Source organism: Perognathus longimembris, chromosome 24 (genome assembly GCF_023159225.1).
Source record: "Perognathus longimembris pacificus isolate PPM17 chromosome 24, ASM2315922v1, whole genome shotgun sequence".
Lineage (NCBI taxonomy): Eukaryota > Metazoa > Chordata > Mammalia > Rodentia > Heteromyidae > Perognathus > Perognathus longimembris.
In genome coordinates, this window is record NC_063184.1 from 15,678,041 (window position 1) to 15,699,999 (window position 21,959).

General features: G+C 37.3%; 1 protein-coding gene across 1 annotated transcript in view; it reads right to left on the reverse strand.

Moving 5' to 3' along the window:
- The window catches only part of Arhgef38 (Rho guanine nucleotide exchange factor 38), an 89,749-nt gene that overhangs the window by 47,331 nt on the left and 20,459 nt on the right, over positions 1-21,959 (reverse strand). The window contains exons 2-3 of the mRNA XM_048333673.1: positions 18,627-18,814; positions 1,297-1,420 (exon numbers count right to left, since the gene is read on the reverse strand). Coding sequence (XP_048189630.1) covers positions 1,297-1,420; positions 18,627-18,814 — 312 coding nt within the window. The remainder of the gene's footprint in view (positions 1-1,296; positions 1,421-18,626; positions 18,815-21,959) is intronic.

The following is a 21,959-nucleotide window of genomic DNA, read 5'->3' on the forward strand; positions in this document are numbered from 1 at the left end:
TTCTGTAAGTTGGACTAAGAAAAATTGACCCATTATTAGAATTAAGTGATTTTCTATTTGCTTATCAGCTATTCTGTTATAAAACTACCATCATTTAACTGTTTGCCAACCACTTCTGCTACAGATGTCAACTGCTTAGAAGAGACTGCTTTACATTTTTTGTTGGTAGGTCCATGAAAACGTGGAAATAAAAATGTGTGAAATTAATTGAAGACAACTGACATTTGACCTCAATGAAAAGCCTCGCTGCATGGAGCCATATGTAAATATGTCTTACTCCAGCTATGCGTGTGTTTGCCTATTTTGAGCAAACTTTGAAAAGTAATGACTAGTTTTTGACCTAGATATTGGTGCTTCGACAGCAGGGCTCTGTCTCCTGGTTGTCTTTTAGTGACAGCAGTAGACTTTGTGATGGATGTGGATGTTCACTGTTAACTTTCTTGAGAAACAGAAAACCAGTATTTAATTAATATAAAAACTGAATACTCTAGACTTTTGTTTCTAAATTGGTTTACTGAAACCTCTCTGTACATCAGGTTGACAATAAAAATTAAAAAAAAATTGGTTTATTGAAAAAGAAAAGAATCAGTTCTCTTCATCATTAGCTACTCTATTTTACTTTCTTCACAAAACTTCTTTGAGACTTCCCAGAAATAGAACAAAAATTTGGCTCAATGCTTTTGATGTAATAATCTCTGTGGTCATTTAAAAATATTACTAGAATAAGAAAATATATATATGTATAAGTAAATATATGCATATATGCATACATATTCATGCACATATATATAAATATACCTATTATTCTTTGAGAGTAAAATGCAAAAGAACTGAAAAAACAGGAGTTGTGTAAGTTCTTTATAGATCATATAAACTCATAAAAAATTCACAACTCAAAAAGCAATCAATTTGTAGGCATAGTAAAATTGGAAAAATATTGTGAAGTCAGTAAAGCTCTAAAATAAAATACTTAAATGTTTAATTCTTTAAGGATCACGTAAATGTTAGTCATAAAGCAAAATGAAAGAACATCTGAAAGACACAGACGTTGAAAGATGAGAAATTAAAGAGCAAATGTTGTGCTTAGTACTACTTAGGGATTTGAGCAAATGGATGCAAACCCATTTGAAAATAAATACAGAGTTTGTGTAATTACAATGAGCCTGAAGATGGATTTAGCATTTATATACCTCCTGGGAAGCTTTGTGAATCTGAAGCATAAAAGCAAAGCACTGGGAGGTCATTAAAATATTATTTCCTCTTCTATGGTGGAACTGGAGAAGAGAATAAACATACCTATTACTTGCATAGCCGGTTCCACGTTGGTTGTGGCCTCTTCCAACAAGGATAGCAGCTTGGCTGATATATCATGCACAGATTCAATGTTGCTAAACAAACTCTCCACATCCAGCCTATCGATCTGAAGAAACACAAACATTGAGTACCATAGTACAGTGTTTTCTTCTGCTAAGCAGTAAGTGTTTTATGTGCTACCCCATGCAGCCTCAACAACCATTTCTGTAAACATTTTCATTAGGATGACATTGAGATGCCTCTGTTTTTTTCTTTAATATTTATTGAATTAGCAGTGTAGTGATACATCCTAATACAAACCAGAATGAGAGAAACTGTTAGGCCTAACTGGTATTTCTATTAATTTCTCTCTACAAAGGTAGGTACTACTGTGGTTTTAGACTATTTTTACTGCCTTCACAGCTGATGTTGGATCTTACATTGTTGAGTAACTATTACCCTTGTTGAGTTACTTCTTACTCTCTACTTTTTTTATTTTTGTTGGTCATGGGGCTTAAACTCAGAGCCTGGGCACTGTCCCTGAGCTTTTGTGCTCTACCACTTTGAGCCACAGCTCCACTGCTGGTTAATTGGAGATAAGAGTTTCATGGTCCTTCCTGCCTGTGCTGGCTTTGAATTGCAATCCTCAGATGTCAGCCTCCTGAATAGCTAGGATTACAGCCATGAACCACTGGTAACCGGTGTCTTTTTTACTTTTAAATAAGTAGAAATGGAACTATTAATCAAACTTATACCAAGGATTTAGCATATTTTATAACTCCACACATAGGTTCAAAAACATTCTTTAGGCCAGTATAAATGTATACAAGGCTCATAATCTTTTATCTGTTGTGAATCCATCCTTTCTTCAAAAAGTTCCTGAGCATCGTCTATGTTCCAGGAATTACAATAGAAGAGGAATACTGCCATAGGTAGTGTGTAGTTAGCAGAGGGACTGGCCAACTGCTCTCAGCTCTCTAAATGTGATCAGACATATATTTTGCTTTTGTTGATTCTTATTCAAAGTGTGTCCGTGAGTGTAAGTCCAATCTTCTTCCATAATAAAATTATGATTATTCAGGGCACCTTGGTGCAGGGTCTGTTGGGCTATGGCAGGGAACACAGATCGTTACTGTTTATCTGTGATGTGTGTGTGTGTGTGTGTGTGTGTGTGTGTGTATGAGGTTATAAGTGAATAAGCAAGTCATTGACAATCACCTCATGGAGAAACATCAAAGATGAGTAGAGTTAGTGGGACAAAACTGGATTCACAAAATTGAAGATAACAGGGATGCAGGGAGTCCAGTTAAGAAATACAGCTATAAAACTTCAGGGGGATTATTACAAGGGATGTAAGATAAGAGATAGGGTAGAGATAGTAGAATTCTAGAGATAAAGGCACACAACTGCTGCTCCTTTCCCATGCATTTACATCACTTTTTTCTAGGTGTACCAGGAGTATTTAAGGGGGAGGAAGGAAATACCTGCCTATCTCTTTACCCTATTCATTTTTAACATTGGCCCATCTGCTCTCTATCCTTGGCACAGATCTTTTTTTAAAAAGTTTTTATTACAAAACTGATGTACAGAGAGGTTACAGTTTCATACGTTAGGCATTGGATACATTTCTTGTACTGTTTGTTACCTTGTCCCTCATACCCCCCTCTCCCCTCCCCCTTTCCCCCCCTAAGGTGTTCAGTTCACTTACACCAAACAGTTTTGCAACTATTGCTTTTGTTGTTGTTTCTCTTATTTTACCCTTTGTCTCTCAATTTTGGTATTCCCTTTGAATTTCCTAATTCTAATACCAGTGCACACTGTTTCCCATATACTCAGATAAGATTACAGAGATAGTGTAGATACAATCACAAGAAGGTGATACATGAACATCATCAATAGTAGAAACTACAGATACACATGGGATGTTGAAAGTAGTTACAACTGTGATATAACAATCATTTCCATAAAATGGAGTTCATTTCACTTAGCATCATCTTATGTGATCATAGGGTATAGCTATTGGGCTCTTGTGATCCTCTGCTGTGACTTGCCTAGACCTGTGCTAATTATTCCCAATAAGGGAGACCATAGAGTCCATGTTTCTTTGGGTCTGGCTCACTTCACTTAGTATAATTTTTTCCAAGTCCTTCCATTTCCTTACAAATGGGGCAATGTCATTCTTTCTGATAGAGGCATAAAATTCCATTGTGTATATGTACCACATTTTCCTGATCCATTCGTCTACGGAGGGGCATCTGGGTTGGTTCCAGATTCTAGCTATGACAAATTGCGCTGCAATGAACATTGTTGTGCTGGTGGCTTTACTGTGATTTTGTTTGTGGTTTTTTGGATAAATACCCAAAAGTGGGGTTGCTGGGTCATAGGGGAGTTCTACATTTAGCCTTCTGAGGAATCTCCATACTGCTTGCCAGAGTGGCTGAACCAGTTTACATTCCCACCAACAATGAAGTAGGGTTCCCTTTTGGCCACATCCCCTCCAACAACTGTTATTGTTAGTTTTCTTGATATAGGACATTCTTACTGGGGTGAGATGGAATCTCAATGTTGTTTTGATTTGCATTTCCTTTATGGCCAGTGATGTAGAGCACTTTTTCATATGTCTCTTGGCCATTCTCATTTCCTCATCAGAGAAGTCTCTTTGTAGGTCTTTAGCCCACTTGATGAGCGGGCTATTAGTTCTTTGCGGTTTTGTTTTGGAGGAAGGTAATTTTTTTAGTTCTGCATATATTTTAGAGAGAGGCCTTTGTCCGTTGAATGGCCGGTAAAGATCTTCTCCCAGTCTGTGGGCTTTCTGTTTATCTTGCAAGCTATGTCCTTTGCCGTGCAGAAGCTCTGCAGTTTGATGCAGTCCCATTTGTCCAACCTTTCTTTGATTTGTAGCCTTTCTGGGTCTTTGTTCAGGAAGTTCCGTCCTGCGCCAAGGAGCCCAAGTGTTTCTCCTACTTCTTCCTTTAGTGTTTTCAGGGTGTCTGTTTTTATTTGAGGTCTTTAATCCATTTGGAATTGATTTTGGTGCAGGGTGATATATAAGGATCTAGTTTTAGTTTGTTGCATGTGTTGAGCCAGTTTTTCCAGCACAATTTGTTAAAGAGGCTATCTTTCTTCCACACTATTGTTTTAGCCCCTTTATCAAAGATTAAGTAGGCATAGTTCTGTGGGTTCATTCCCGGGTCTTCAATTCTGTTCCATTGGTCTTCAGGCCTGTTCCAGTGGCACAGATCTTATTCTTATTTTGGTAAGTATATTCTATCATTGAAGTTGGAAGAATGATTTTACATTGCACCGTTGTACGCCTGATGACGTGTCAGTCATGTCTTGTGCAATATAGCCATACTATCCACATCTCTTTGAGTAGCTTTGGAAAGCTCCTCATGTCCTATCATTAGATCTGTTGTCAAGTTGTCTTAACTTCTCATCTCATTTATATAACCAAATCTATATGATATATGCTGTGGTTTAGTCTAACATTGGTTTAGATAACTTTCTTTTGTTGACTATTCTGAAATGGTTAGGATTAGAGATGGAACTTAGTGATAGAACATTTGTCTAGTGTACATGAAGCCCTAGATTCTGTCCCAAGCACTAAAAAATGCATTTTAAATTACACTTGTCTCTTACGGTTTTTAACCTAGTGTTGTCTGAAATAGTCCTTCATTAAGCATTCACTCTAAGAGAAGAGGGAATGCTAGGCCTTTATATCTGAAATGTGCTCTTATGTCTGGGATGTGCTCAGAACTTCCAAATTCTATATTACAAAGTTATTTTATATTATACAAAACATAAAATGTATATAATGGCTCTATGCCTCTTTTGGTATAACTTAGAAAATTATAATTTCATGATGAAATCATATCTATTATTTTCATATATCATCCCATCTCCTCTATAAAGCATAAACTAGTTAGCAGATAGGGAAAGTAAAGCAGGGTGAAGAGAGAATCCTTGTTTACGAAAGGAGTTGAAGGTGGGGCTAAAACCAGGCCTTGTAGTCCTATACCAGATGTTATTGCCAGCAATTGCTGATGGGGTTCTTCACCATCTCTGTTTGAACATTTTTTGTTTATTCCTGACTTTTTCAGCAAGTTGTCACTTCTGCCATTTATTCCCAAGGTCACTCTCCTGCATATCTAATTTAGATTATGAATCGGGTTAGCATGAATCTATTCTACTTTCTATCTATAATCTTGGTGCAACAAATGCTAAATAACAAAAACTTAGCTCATAATGTCATTACTTCCTGAAGGACAGAAAGGATTAAAACATCAGTTGGCCTGGTTTCAATCATATTATCATGGCCCACGAGGATTCTGTGAATCATTAAATGAATTCACATCCAGTCACTGCTCTGCCAAGGAACTAACAAGTACCTGGTCCAGATCGGCTTTTAAAAATGATAGATGATTTTATGATTACTGATGTAAATTCATGGAGAGATCCATATATATTTATTCATCATTTACTAGGCACAGACAATGTTATAAGAGCTTAAAAATGAATTACATTTTGAATGGATTAAAATCAATTTTAAAAAAACAGTTGAAGTAAATACTTTCCTAAGTCAAATGAATATGTTGTAATTCAAACTTACAAAACGTAAAAGTTAAAGGTTAGTGTTTATATTCACAACTTGGTTTGTTGCTTTACTAAAGTCTCCATTATGGAATATACTTCAAACAGCAAGTTTTCCTTGCATTTAAGTAATTACTAGGTTTTTAAATCAGATATTGTAGTACCTTCATCTTTTCCCTCTTTGCCCAAGATGACATTTTTTTTAATTCTCCCATGTGAATTTTAGGATTGTCTTTTCTATTTCTGCTAAAATATTCTTCAGAATTTTGATAGGAATCTCTAAATCACTTTGATAGTATAGATATTTCATCAATTCTTTCCAGTCTATGAACATTTGATATCTTCCCATTTATCTGTATTTCCTTTATCATTGTCCAAAGGGTTTTAAGTGCTTTCAAACTCTACTATAAGGGCTGGGAATGTGGCTTGGAGGTAGAGTGCTTGCCTAGCATGCATGAAGCCCTGGGTTCAATTCCTCAGCACCACATAAACAGAAAAATCCAGAAGTAGCACTGTGGTTCAAGAGGTAGAGTGGTAGCCTTAAGCAAAAAGTAGCCAGGGACAGTGCTCAGGCCCTGAGTTCAAGCCCCAGGACTGGCAAACAAACAAACAAACAAACAAACAAAAAAACACCAAAAAAACACAAAACAAAAATCTACTATAAAACTATCCTAATGAAATCAGTAAAGTACTGACATAAAACGAGACACATATACAATAGAGCAAAATAGAGAGCCCAGAAGTAAACCTACACATTTTGGTCAGTTGATTTTCAACAAAGATGCTAAGAACTCACTATTCGTAAGGAAATTGAAGGACGTGGAAAAAATTATACTAAGTGAAGTGAGCCAGACCCAAAGAAACATGGACTCTATGGTCTCCCTTATAGGGAATAATTAGCACAGGTTTAGGCTAGTCATAGCAGAGGATCACAAGAGCCTAATAGCTATGCTCTTATGAATGCATAAGATGATGCTAAGTGAAATGAACTTCATGTTATGGAAACGACTGTTATATCACTGTTGTAATTACTTTCAACATGCCATGTGAAACTGTAGCTTCTATTGTTGATGATCCTCTTGTATCCCCTTTCTGTGGTTGTACCCACACTATCACTGTATCTCATCTGAGTACACTGGATACTGTATATACTGGTATTAGAACTAGGGAAGTAAAAGGGAATATCAAAATCGAGAGACAAAGGATAAAAAGACAAATGTCTCCAAAAGCAATACTTGCAAAACTATTTGGTATAAACCAACTGAACAACTCAGGCAGGGAGAGAGAAAAGGGGAGGGGATAGGGGGAATGAGGGAGAAGGTAACAAACAGTACAAGAAATGTACCCAAGGGGGCTGGGGATATGGCCTAGTGGCAAGAGTGCCTGCCTCGTATACATGAGGCTCTGGGTTCAATTCCCCAGCACCACATATACAGAAAATGGCCAGAAGTGGCGCTTTAGCTCAAGTGGCAGAGTGCTAGCCTTGAGCAAAAAGAAGCCAGGGACAGTGCTCAGGCCCTGAGTCCAAGGCCCAGGACTGGCAAAAAAAAAAAAAAAAGAAGAAGAAGAAGCCAGGGACAGGGCTCAGGCCCTGAGTCCAAGGCCCAGGACTGGCCAAAAAAAATAATAATAATAAAATAAAATAAAATAAATTTAAAAAAAAGAAATATACCCAAGGCCTAACGTATGAAACTGTAACCTCTCTATACATCACTTTGACAATAAATAAGAAAAAAAATAAAAAGGAGGCCTTTTGAACCATTGGTGGGTACAGTGATTATGGAAAATTATATGGAAGTACATAAAAATTAACATTAAAACTACCATATTACCTAGAAACCCATGACTGGATCCATATCTAAAGGATTAGAAATCAGAATGTCAAATATTTTCACTCTTACTTTCTATGTAGCATTATTCACAATATTCCAAGACACAGTCGACACCAGTGCCTGTCCAATGCATCGGTGGATGAATATGGTGTCTGCACAGTGGGATACTATTCAGCCTTCACAAAGAATGAAATCATGTCATTTGTTATTACATGGATGAACCTGGACATAACATTAATGAAAGGAAATCAGGCACAGAAAGCAAATACTGCATGGTTTCACTTATATGTGGAGTATAAAGAAATCAAGTTGTAGAGAGAGAGTGATGCTATGATTACCAGAGGCCGGGGAATGGAAAGCCTTGGGGAGATGTTGGTCAAGGATGTAACATTTTTCTACTGTTCATCATGACTGCAGATAATTGAAATATGTTTTGTACTTGAAAATTACTGAAAGTAGATTTTAAGTGTTCTCACCACTCAGGCAGAAAGGTAAGTATGTGAGATAATGCATGTATTCAATTGCTTGATTTAGCCATTTCAAAAAGTATGCAAATACTAAAAACACTGTGCTTCTACCATTAACATATACAGCTTTTACTTGTCAATTGTAAAAGTCATTTTTAAAGTAGTGAATTTATGGTAAACATATGCAAAACTTCCAAAGTATAAAAGTCTAAGTAAAAGTAATTGTACTTATAAAACCACATTAATGCAGAGACTACAATCATTGATACAGAAGCACCTCACAAAGCATTCCTTGAATTTTGCTACCTTTTTATCCTAGTCCAGATTCCAAATGGGTTCAATCTGAAGCTACATTTTGTCTTGTGACTCACTGTAGCAGAACTGAGGTCCCATCTATGCTTCTGTAGGTGACACCTGGATGTATTTCCCAAACTGGATCATCCCATTATCAATGCCCAATTGATCAAAGCCCAATAATATTATGAATGGAAAAAGTAATGTGGGAATGGAAGAAAGTTGTGAATGCATAGCATACATACTTAAAAATAGAGGAAAATGGAAGTATTGGGTCCGACTTTAATTTTTAATGGTGAATCTGAGAGGTTGAATTCTGGGAGACAGAAATTACATCGAGTAGAAAAAAGGAAGTTGGCAGAAAACTCTGGCAGCCACTGGGCTTGGCTAATTATCTAATTACTGTGGCATTTGCTCAGATAGTTGACTTCTAGATTACAAAGATTTTCAGGGTAAACTAGCCATTATTTCATCAGGGTTTGCCAAACTGCTGATTTGTAAGTGTGAAATTTCCTGCTGTGAAACACACTTCTAAACTGGCTAATTGAGTCACACTACAAGTTGAATCAAGAGCACAGCTAGACATGCAAGTCTTCTAACGAATCATGTAGCAAAGTAGCCAAATCATCAGAATGCTGCCCAAAAATATTCAGCTAGAAGAGATTAATGTGGGAAGACCCACAAAGATGTAGCCTCCTTTGCAGAAAGAAGGTTGGGGCTCTGGGATAAGCCTCAACATGTGTAGAAAGAAGCGCAGAGCCAACAGAGGCAAAGAAAGGCTAGAAGAGAACCTGAGCTCAAACTTGAGAAGTCCATGAATTAAGAGGTTCATGGTGGTGTGTTTTGATTAATAATAGAAAGGTAAAGTGTTTGTGTCTAATATCTTGGATGAAAAGTAGGAAGTTGGACCAAGGGCTCACTATCTTTGTCTCTTTTGCCTGCCTTTGGTAAGGGGACAGGTATAAAAGTTTGTACCCTTCAAGTTTGCAGCCTTTCATACCTGGAATTTATGTGAGAGGCTCAGAGGACAAACTACCTCCATCCTGTGGAGCCTGGGCCAATACATTCTGTGATACCTTAAGACATTCTTTTTAAAAGTATCAAATAACCTTTGAGTCCTAGTGTTGAAATACAAGACAAAGTAATTTGGATGCTAGGTAGGACAACCAGTGAAGTGTTGAACTGATGTTTTCTTCTTTGTATACACATACTCCAATTTAGAGCATGTAATAGCATTCCTAAGTTTTTAACAGAGTAACTGTGTCCTTCAAGTCTAACATCTGAGAGAAACTACTGATAGATAATAGGAATGAATTGGCTCAATACCTAACCATTTCTTCCATTTAGCAAGATAACTACAGAGTTTTCATTATTAATAATACAAACAAAGCCTGGGAACTTCTTGTGTACACTAAGATATTTATTTTTTTTGTAACAGTAGAAAAAAAATCTTTTGCAAAAAAAATCCTTGAGAAAGTTAGTTAAGGAAGAGGACAGGAATGAGCTTGGTTTAAAAAGATAGGATGGACAGAGTGCTGGCAACCTAGTGAAAGGTAGAAACTGAGGACAAAGCTAACATCATGGATCAGAACTATCTGTGTGGGAAGTATCTGTGCTGTAAATTGGAATTTCAGTGTTTAAGTCACTTGTCTACCTGCATTTTCACTTTCTCCCACCAAGAACTTCATTTATTTTACTCCTCTGATAACTTCACCTAAAATAATTGTGGCTGCTCAGTCATTCCAGTAGTTTTGTGTGCTCTCAAAAGGGGATTCTGATTCCTGTTCTGAATATATACAGGGTCAGGAATTAAGTCATTTAATATCTCAAGGAAATTGAAGGATCAGTATTCCCCACACAGTCTCCAAGGACACCCACTGAGTTGTGAGACCAAATTGGGTGCATTAATGTGCCATTAATGAGTGGACACACTCATTAATGTGCCTTACATTGTCATCTTTCTCTGTTTCGTTTCCCCGTTCTTTTATGGATTCTCCAAGGGATCATATTTCAAATAAATGACTTCCTTTGTGATTCTTTTATCTGCATCTGTTTCCATAGGCGCCCAGTCTAAGACAGATTGAGACAAACAAGTCATGAAGTTATACTGAGAAAGATCATTCAAGGCAACAAAAACAGCAAGAGCAAAGGGCTTCGTGTGCAAGGAACAGTGGGAAGAACAGAATGCAGAAATAGATGTGTATTTTCCCAACAGGTGCTTCTTTTCTGACCTGCTGGGTATTTTTTTGTTTGTTTTCTTTTTAGAGGCACTGGGCTTTGAACTCACATATTTTCTGTTGCTAGGCATCTACTCTTACCACTAACTACCACTTACTACTCTTACCATGCTTCCAGATCTACTATTTTTGGTTATATTATATTTTCAAATAAGGTCTTGTTTCCTATCTGGGCTTGTGCGTGGGCTTGATCTACCAATGCTGGGCTTTGGGTCTAGCAAGAGTTCAATTGCCAAGGACAATTGAATATTTGTAATATTCAAGATCCATACAAAATTATCAACTTAAACATTAACCTGCACTATTTTGTCACACATTTAATTAGCTCACCACTAATCTGATGCCTATAACTGCTTCTCTTTGGTAAAGGATACGATGATAGCTGGTATCAATGCTGCTGCTACTCACAAATCCTCCCATCTGGAGCACAAGGGATTCTTAGGTAAGTTTGAATAGAACTTAGAGTACTAAGCAGTTCCTAACACAGATGCATATCTCAATGCATGTCTTGTCAGAGTGGGCAATTCATCACTGCTTACGTCACTGGCAATTATGTGTGACACTACAGGAGGTGAAGACTTGTTTGTGAGACTTGTTTTATAAATGAAAGTCTTATGCTAACTTTTGAAAAGTTGCGCAGCCTTACTACAGATGCAGTTCTCACCATGGTTGGCTCACAAAAAGGGTGGATTGCATTTGCCAAGAAAAAAATGGAGCTGGGAATGTGGCGTAATGGTAGAGTGCTAGCATGCATGAAGCCCTGGGTTTGATTCCTCAGTACCACATACACAGAAAAAACATTGATTCATCTCAGTCTTGATCATTTAATTACATGCCACCACAACAAGAAAAACCTCAGTGCATGGTCATTGCAGCTCAACCATGCAGTGTCAAAAGGCATGTCAAGCAGGTGGTCTTGTTTATCATTGTGAAGTCTGGTGGCTGAGTCACAAGGCAATGCTCCCAGGTTTCATGAATTGTGGCATGGAGTCAAGCAGTTGGTGGAGATGAAGAGAAAACCTGTCTGGGAACTCAATGGTAGCAAGTGGTTGTGTGATCTAGCATTCATGGTGAACACCAGTAAGTACTTCTTAGAGCTGAACACCAACTTGCAGAGTCCCCAGCCAGCTTCTCTGCTCTCTGCTTTCAAACACAACATGATTTGAAACCAAACTGAGATTGTAGAAAATACAACTCACAGGAATGATATGGTTTATTTCTCTACTCTGGATGGACCAAAGCCTTCTGTGGCACTTGAATATGCATGTGAATGTGTAGAACGAATGGAAGCATTTAATAAAAGATTTTAGGATATAGGAAATCAATAAATGGAACTAAGTATCATTGCAGTATCATCCAGTGTGACACAAGCAGATGTGTCTGATAACCTACAACAAGAAATCATTCAGTGACAAAACGATGACAAACTGGAAGCTAGGAGTTCTCTAAATACTGAACTCATTCCTTGAATGAAAATGACTAGTTGGGCAGTATCTGTTACATGTGATGTTTGTTGCACCACAAGTCAGAAACAATAACTGATAATCTGCAAAATTCTTTAGTGTTTTTTTTTTTTGTTGTTGTTCAGTATCTTCTGCTATGCCAGTGATTTGGTCTGAGACATTTCTCCTCAACAAGTGAACATTCTGAAAAAAATTTTCTTGGTCTGATGCTAACAACTTTGCTGCATTGCCTCACTAACACCACCTCTACACAAGGCATAGGCTTCTTTATTCTCTACAACACTTGTATGAATAACATTCACTCTGTTTCAAGGCCTTAGGGAAAGCAGATTGTGATTCTCTAGTCCACTTAAGAACACTGATTTCTGTTGTTCTCCTGATGGTCATATGAAGAACATTTGGCTTCTAAATTCATTAGGTTTCCTTTGTTTTGTGCTGTAATGATACTTCAAACTGGCATTTATTTTTGTTGTTACTGCTACCATATCACCACGAACTAGGCATACAGTTTTGTGCTTGATTTCAACAACCAAATTGCCCACATCTCTTTAGAGACTGGCACTCTGCATTAACTGTTCTTTGTAGTTGTATGATTTGTAGGCTGTCACATCATTTACATTTTAGTCACTATACAGTGCGAGCATGTCAGCTGCAATGTGATTATTTTGCTTTGATGACTATTCTAATCCTGCATATTGAATTTGGGCCATATCCATTGTTCATATCATCAACTCTTCAGATCTTTTCTGTGTTCTGTAATTTCCTTAATCTTCATCTGAGATTCAGTTTTTGCAAAGACGGTTGATGATACAGATACAATTTGTATTGGAGTTATCACTGGTGTCAACAAAGAGATCGACAACATCATCATTCATCATTGGAGGCAAGGACATCAGTGCCCAGAGGAATCATCTCATCTCTATATCACTGGAGTTTCACCACAGTGTGTTAACACTTTCACAACACGTACACTCCCAGCCTGCCTGACACCATCTACCTTCTGAGTCACCATCTAGGCAGATGGTCTTTGGGAAGCTGATGAGAAATATGTGTCTTTCCTATCATATTTTTGTATGTGTTTTGTCTTAGATGTGCCTAGCTTGTCCCTCACATTTTATATTATGATTCCATCTCTAAAATGTGTAGCAACAAGCAGGGATGGTGGTGTGGTTCAGGTGGCAGAGCAAAAAAGCCAAGTCTGGAGTTCAAGCCCTAATATGGACAATTTTTCCCCACATACTAGAACATTGCTGTATCCCTTTTATACTCAGTTAACTTTAAACCCAATATGACACCAAACTGTATATCTTCCAGGAAGACAAAACTAAAATGTTCTCCCTGGGGGGAAATGGAAACGTAAGCAAAGCCTAGTGGAACAATTTGAGAGAGGCCATTTATATGAGTATTAACCAGTGCTACATTGTATTCTTGTGTGGTTACCATTTTTAAATTTAACATTTTACCACTACTATTTTCTTCAACTTCCTTTATTAGCAATTTTTACAAAGCAAGGAAAACCTTACTGAGGTTTATTCTTCTTTGCTTCACTTTTTAAACATGACTTCAAGTGTCTGACCTTATCATGGTCTCAATTACATAGTAAATGCTGGAAATCCACTCCGTTTTGTTGTTGTGATAGATAAGGCAAAGCTTTCTGCTTCCTCCTTAAGAAACTTTCAGGAAGTTTCCACACATCCTTTCATGACAAAACTAAAAATGCTGGAATTCCACAAAGAAAGGAAAATTATTTGATGTTTGACAAAAAGCATGGAGTTCCAACCTAGCCATGGAGCTCATAGAATTGTTCATTGTGCTATGATGTTATGATTAATAAATATCGATATCAATATTTAAAGTAGACTGACAGCAAGAGTATAAAACTTTAAAGTCACTGTACATGCTCAGAAAAACTAGTATAAAACAGATTCTGAAATTAAGGTGTATGTCAAGTCATTGCTCCAGTGTCTTGATTATAGTTAGTTGTAGTTGCTTTGCTTTTACTCAGGCTTCTATCTAATATAGTAGTGCTCTAATTTCTGGGATCTTCATGTTAATCATTCTGGCTTAGAACTCCATGTTCACAGATGCCTCAAGATCTTGGGGCTGAGAGTTTGACCTCAAGGGCTGAGGTAGTCCTCAGTGGGAAAGACTTGATGAAGAAGATGTTAGAAGTGAGAAGAAGGGTTTAGCTGCCTTTGCTTTCAGTTTGTTTTATAGTGTGGAGGGATTTCTGATATTTTGATCATATTATAAAAGAGAGGCTAGATACATAGGAGATTATTATGCATCATAAATTTTCTCCCAAACAACCTAATATACACTCTGATGCCAAAAATGTCACTGTTACATCTCTGAATTAAAAATACTCTGAATTAAAAAATACCACTGTTACATTTGCTCGGCATTTCTCCCTCCATTTCTGTTCCCCTCGCCCATCTGAATTAAAAAAACAAAAAGAGCATCAGAAAGTCTGAGTGAAAAAGACAAGGAGTAAGAAAATTTCATGCTTTCATATGAAATTGTATATGTGTAGTTAGAAAGTTAATTTAGTTTAAAAAATGGAAGAAAGTGGGAAAATAAGGGCATTGTCTTTTAGAGTTTTTCATTCTGAAATAATTGTTGATTCACATGCAGTTGTAAAAGAATTACATAAAGAGAACTTTCATGCCATTTCTGTATTTCCTCCAATAGTAGCATCTTGCAAAACAATAGTACTTGTTCACTGGATGTTGGGGTAAAATATGTTATAAAGAAAACATGGTCATTGTACAAATGAGATACACTTACAAGAAATCAGCTTAGTACTTGCATTTCCTTTAAAGCACTCTCTTAGTTTAAACCTGGTAAATGAAAGAGACTACATTTTAGAAAGTAGTTGACTTTAAGAAAGCTGTAGTTGCTGGGCTCAGGTGGCCTTTGCCTGTAATCCTAGCTACTCAGGAGGCTGAGAACTGAGGGTCATGGTTCAAAGCTAGCCTAGGCAGGAAAGTCTGTGAGACTCTTATTTCCAATTAATCACAGAAAAATCCCAAAGTGGCACTGTGGCACAAGTGGTAGAATGCTGGCCTTGAGCAAAAGAGCTCCGGGACAGCACCCAGGCCCAGAGTTCAAGCTCCAGGATGGGAAAAAATAAATTATTTGAAAGTAAAACAAAATTATGAAGCATCTCTTTCTTTTATATTCTCAGGATCTGCCTCACTCACTCTCTTTGAGAGAGAGAGAGAGAGAGAAAATACAATGTCAATAAGTTTGATATATGTCACATAGAATAATTGTTCAGCTTGGTGTCTGCCATCAAGACACTGAAACAACCTGCTACTAGCCTAGATATTTGTGGTAGCACTAAGCACCATGGTAAATTGGGTATCTGAAATTTAGAGAAAGCATCAACATTAATCTCCTCATATTTAATGATTCCTTAAATAGATGAAAGAAAATATTTTCCATGTCAGTTAATGTGTGGTATTTGTAGTTGAAAATAAAGCATATAAATGCATTATTGGCAAAGAAGAGTTCAAAATTGTATCTATAATAATTCTATTCTCAGAAAATATTTCAGTATTCATGTATGTCTTGATAAGCCCAAATATTCATAGCTCTTATTTCAGAGTAGCAGGACTATAGGTGCTTTGTTTCTTTTATTAATTTTCCAGTTAAAACTATTTACAAAATTGTCACTATATGGTATTCCCAAATTTTAACTAAAAATGCTAAGTTTTGTTGACATGAAATTATAGGGTCCTTTAAATCTGTTTTCCAGAACATCAATTATTTTAAGCATAATGCACAGAGTTAGACTAGAGATCCAAAATAAGCACTCAGGGGCTGGGGATATAGCCTAGCGGCAAGAATGCCTGCCTCGGATACACGAGGCCCTAGGTTCGATTCCCCAGCACCACATATACAGAAAACGGCCAGAAGCGGCGCTGTGGCTCAAGTGGCAGAGTGCTAGCCTTGAGCAGGAAGAAGCCAGGGACAGTGCTCAGGCCCTAAGTCCAAGGCCCAGGACTGGCCAAAAAAAAAAAAAAGCACTCAGAACTTTCTTGTTATGTAAATAAAAATCTAAGTACACATTCTAACATACATGCTTATAAACAGGCTATTCCTGGAAAGATATAAAAAAAAAAAACCCAAAAACCTGATAATGCAGCTTGTCTCCATGGGCAGAAACTGAGTGGCTGAAGGACTCTATAGCCCCCTTGAGATCTTTGATACTTTCCTTCTCTATGAGTTCTAGGAGTTGAAAGAAAAAAAAAATGTACTAAATTCCTCTAACTCTGATTTTCTTTCCCCTTTTTTTGTCCTTTCCTTATACATGAAACCTAATCCGTTGTTGGATTTGCATGCTCTGGTTGGATTTATTTTGACTCATTGCCAAAAATAGTCTCTCTTATTTGGATACTAAATGACAACTTATTTCTCCATCTTTGCAATACTCAGATGACTGCAATGAGGACTAATGTTTGTGACCATAATGATCACAACACAGTTATTACTCAAGGGCTGGATTTAGTCATTCATGTGTATACTGTGCACTCAAAGGAGTTAATTAGCTCTTTCCTCAGCTTTCAACTTCCACCTTCTAGTCTTCACCTACATAAAAAGGTCTTGTTTTTATAGGGAGTGGTTTAGATTTCACTGTATATAAAGAAAAGATCAGATGACTTCTGAATATCTCCTCCCAGCCTAACATATACATGTGAAATATTTACTTACGTTGCTTCAGGTTTAATCTAAGTGTGGCTTAACTCAGGTTCAATTAAGATAGTTCCCATGGTGACCCGAAAACTATATGTGTTAATTTATATATTTGGAAACTAACTGATAACAGGTGGGTAGTGTGCACAGCCTGACAGAAGGCAGTTAGCGAGGTGAAGAAATGATCAGTTAGTGAACTGGTGGCACTTACACAAGTATTTGTAAGTCATATAAGTTCCCAATTACTTATTTACTCAATCAAAATTCAGACCTTTAAGAAGGATTAAGTGAGAATATGGAGGAAGCTCTTGGAGTAGAATTTGACAATAATAAGTAATCAATAAAACATCATTAGTGTCTATGAAGTCTTCTGTGAGGACCACTCTGCCTGCTTTGCTGCTCTTTGTACACTGTCTTCAAACTCAAATACCAACTACTTTAATACTGGGATACCATCAGCTACACTGGTATCTCCTAACTTATATGACAGATTGATGTTCTAACATTTCAAAAAGAGTTATATATTGAGAAATACAAATACTTCTTCTGAATGCTGTACATACTGAAGGAGAGAATTTTATTTTTACCAGTCTTAGGGCTTGAACTCAGGGCCTGGACACTGTCCCTGAGCTTTTGTGGCTCAATACGGGCACTCTACCACTTGAGTCATAGTACCACTTCTGGCTTTTTCTGTGTATGTGGTACTGAGGAATTGAAGCCAAGGCTTCATGCATGTTAGGCAAGTACTCTACCACTAAGTCACATTCCTAGTCCCAGGAGAGAATTTTAATAACTGGTAGTAAACTATAACTCTAGTGCTGAGAATTGGTGCCAATCATGTATCAAGTATTTCATAAAAATAAGTGAGGAATGGATGCTTGAAATAACTGTATGTTCACACTTCCTTCTAAGGTAAACACCTTATAAAAATTCCCCCCCAAAAGGCCTGAATGAGGGGAGAGTGATGACGTTATAAAGCTCCAGGTTTTGTTGGATGCCAGTGGCTCACAACTATAATCCTAGCTACTCAGGAGGCTGAGATCTTAGGATCGTGGTTTAAAGCCAGGCAAAAAAGTCCCCATGAGACTCTTATCTCCAATTAACCACTCAAAACCTGGAAGTGGCACTGTGGCTCAAGTGGTAGAGTGCTAACCTTGAGCCCAAAGAGACTTAAGGGCAGAGCTTAGGCCCTGAGATCAAGCCCCACAACTGACAAAAAGAAAATAAAAACCTTCAGGTTTTGTCTAGCCATCTCTACCAAAAAGTACAATTTTCCTAATATTCAGGACATTTCTGTGTTGAATTTTACTTAGAAAAATAGTCACAGTTTAATTGAGCTTTGAAGGTGGGAGGAAAAAAAAACATCTTCCATAGTGTTCTCTTTTGAATTCATGATTATCATTGAAATAAATTAAGTATCTTGTTCCTGGCCTGCTAGCAACTTGTTCCAACTGTGTTATCAGTTTCATGAAAATACAAGGAAGAACACAAAACTTTCAAAGTAGGAAAAAAATATACAAATGAAAGGAAATTCAGTTTTTCCACCACATTTTAAATAAAGTTGTTTTTTCTGCTAAATGGAGGGAGAACAGCATCTGCTTGAAACCAGAAGGATAAATCTGATGACAGGAGAAAGGCATGTCACCCCACTTGGTAAAGCACTTGTGTGCGTTCCATAGTGCTAGCTATCTTATTTAGGACATGGAAGAAAAAAAAGCTTGAAAAACAAAAACAAGTTCAAATTTGAATTACCTGTTTGTTCCTCAGAGGCAGAACCACCTCCCTAAGGCACAGCTCCAAATCGGTGACATAGTCCCTTTCTGTCTGGATCAGCTCCTTGATGATTTTTGCCCTTTTCACCATCATCTTTCTCATCTGATGCTCTTCCTCTGGGGTTGAGAGCTCAGCCGCAGAACACTCAGCTTGTGGGGTCATCTTTTCTGTTAAATGAAAACATTTCAATTAAATGAAAACCCGTGCTAAGGTTTCTTTTCCCTTCAATACAAATAATGTGAATAGTTGGTAGCAAGAAGAAAGCTTCAGAAAAGAACACACTGTTCTAACAAGATCAGTAACTATCACGGCTTCTTTAAAACATACCATTTCTACATTCCTAGTCTTTAAAGTAGGTCTTCAGCCAGGCCCTGGTGGCTCATGCCTGTAATCCTAGCTACTCAGGAGATTGAGATCTGAGGATCGTGATTCAAAGCCAGTCCAAGCAAGAAAGCTGGTGAGACTCTTATCTCCAAAGAAAATGAACCACCAGAAAACTGAAAGTGGTGCTGTGGCTCAAGCAGTAGAAAGCTAGCCTTGAGCTGAAGAGCTAAGGAACAGTGCCCACACCCAGATGTCATGCCCCATGACTGACAAAAACAAACAAACAAACAAACAAACAAATAAATGAATTAGATAAAGTAGGTCTTTAGGCTATATAAAAATACAAGTCAGAATTTCTAGACATGTTTGCTTTTGAATTAAAGGAAGATTTTTAATTAAGGGAACTCCTTTCCAATTTTGTTTGTCCCCTGTTAGTAAAATTAATTACCCCACACTATCAATGGGTGTTAACAATGAAATGAAAAACAATTGTGCATGATTCGGAGTTTTCTTTTAATTCAGGCAGTGGTGGATTAAAATTTTTTCAGCTATGAATTTTTCATGGCTCATCTCCAATATTATGTGTACCTTATTATTTCAAAATTGTTGAACTATGAGCCCAATAGTTTTAGTTAAAAATTATAGTATTAAGGAGATTTTTGTCACTTTATATGAAGTATTAAGATAAGAAAACTATGTAGCTTCAAGAACAAGTTCCTAAAGCAATGTAAAAATATGAAAGCTACCAAATAATATATTATCAATGAAGAATATAGATCAAGAAATCAGAGCAGTCATAGGTACTAGGGCAGTGTGTGCATATGTGCATGTCTGTGTATGTGTGTGTAGATAAACTTGCTTCAAGCTTGAAGCTTACTTTTCATATTAGTCTCCTCAGTTTCATAAATAATTTGGTTTCATTTAAAATTAATTCAAGTCTCATAGCTGATAGGTAGGACATGTTCAGTGTTGACATTTATGAGAATGTAGAATCCTACAAAAGAATCTACAGGATTCATGGTGTGTGTGTGGGGGCTATGTACAGGTCACAGTGTGTACAAGAGCAAGTAATGGGAGGTGTACTTTTGGCTGAAAGTTAATAGAAGAAATATTTACCAGGGGAGTTAATGATTCAGTGTAAAGAGGCTGACCCAAGAATGTGAACAGAGCCTTCAAGAAGTAATAAGCTTATCTCTTCCTTCCCCACTCATTTTGGGAGTTCAAGCACAATTTTAGCAATCAAATATCTGTGGAGAATGCAACACTGAGTTACACTAAACTGAACTTTGGACAACCAAGACTTTCAGAGAAAAAAATCTAGCTGTAATGTCATCTAGTTCCTTGTGTACAGGCTGCTGCTGCTGTTTGTAGGCTAAGTATGGAGTGAGTACAAGGCCAGTTGACCACCTTGAGGTTGTTTTTACTTTAGAAGCATCCTTTGTGTACTGGGGTCATTGCTGCCCACAGGAGCAATGTAGACTGTTGACCATGTAGATTCCCACTTGCTCCATAGGTTCTTCAGCAGCCTTTCAGATACAGTGTTTTCAGACCCCACTGGTGGTAAACACCCCTTTCAGAAGGGTCTTGGCAAAGCACATGGTTTATGGAAGCTGGGCGCAGAGTTCTCACATCTGCCCCCACATAGCTGTGAGGAAGAGGCCGAATGCTGTGCCAGCCATGGGCTCAGAGTGGTGTCTCTAAGGTGAACATCTGGCCATGGGATGCATGCCTTTACCCACAGGAGGGGCCGCAGACCACTGTTTGTACCACTGCCCAAGCTCTCTGTTGCTTGAATTTCTCACTTGGTCCATATCAGATCCTACCCTATTTGTGGCCATTTTCACCAACTTTGGTGTGGCTTCCACAGGCTTAATGAGCCATGAATGTTCCTTGTTTTCATGTCCTCAGAATATCCAAGTCTCAAACACTAAGCTCTCTCTTAAGATGACACCTGACTAAAGCACTCAGAGTTGTGGGGAATCCCCAAATGTCTCTATTCTCCAATGCTAATCTGCTGTGCAGAAATAATAATTATAACACCGAATCTGTAATGCATGTGAGAAATGTGGGCCCATCTCACAGCTAGGTCTGCATAGGCTGTCACCGGGACCAACTGGTCTACCTTCCTATTGTGCCTTTTATTTCTTCTCCCAGGAGAGCCAGGGTAGGAGATATATAGACTATTTCATTCCTACTTTTCCTCTGTCTTGTCCCTGTCTTGTGATTCCTTATGTTCTTTCACTCTTACTCTCTTTCCAATATAGGTTTCTGCCACCCTCCACTTCTTATTCACAGAGTCAAATGGAGGAAACTTTTAATCTGCCATCTTGCTCCACCTCTCTTCCTGGATTTTTAAAAATTAAAATCTTACTTACACATTCCAGTTCTTCCCAGAAACTTTTCTAAAACCATATCTTGAAATAAAGTATCAATCAGCCAAGATACTCAACTTCAGAAACTACTCCTTTCAAAGCATAAACACCTTCTGAAACAATTCAGAATTGAGCAACACTATGGGATATATTTGTTTGCTCTTTTGACTCAAGTTTATTGCAGGAACAAAGACTTGTCTTGCATCATTTTATGATCAGATCTCTAAACACTTCATATGTTTGCATTTCTTAAACCAACAAACTCTATGCAATATATTATACCAAGTTTCATTTTTATAATATCCTTCTGTCTTTAAATCCTTTTACCTTTTAGTTAAACTATATTTTCACATATAAAATATTTGTAGAATAATATTGCCAATTCATATCACTCAGGTCAGCAGTCACCAACAACAGACTTTTATTTTTGGATAAAGAAAAAAAACTAATTATAAGGGGGAGAAAAAAGAAAAATTCAACTTTAGAAATGAATATCTTCCAATAGTTTCCAATCATTGGAAGAGATCACATTAAAAAATGAAACTGAGATCAAAAACAGGATATTTAAAATGTTATAACCAAAATATACCACTGTATATGAAAACACTACTACCAT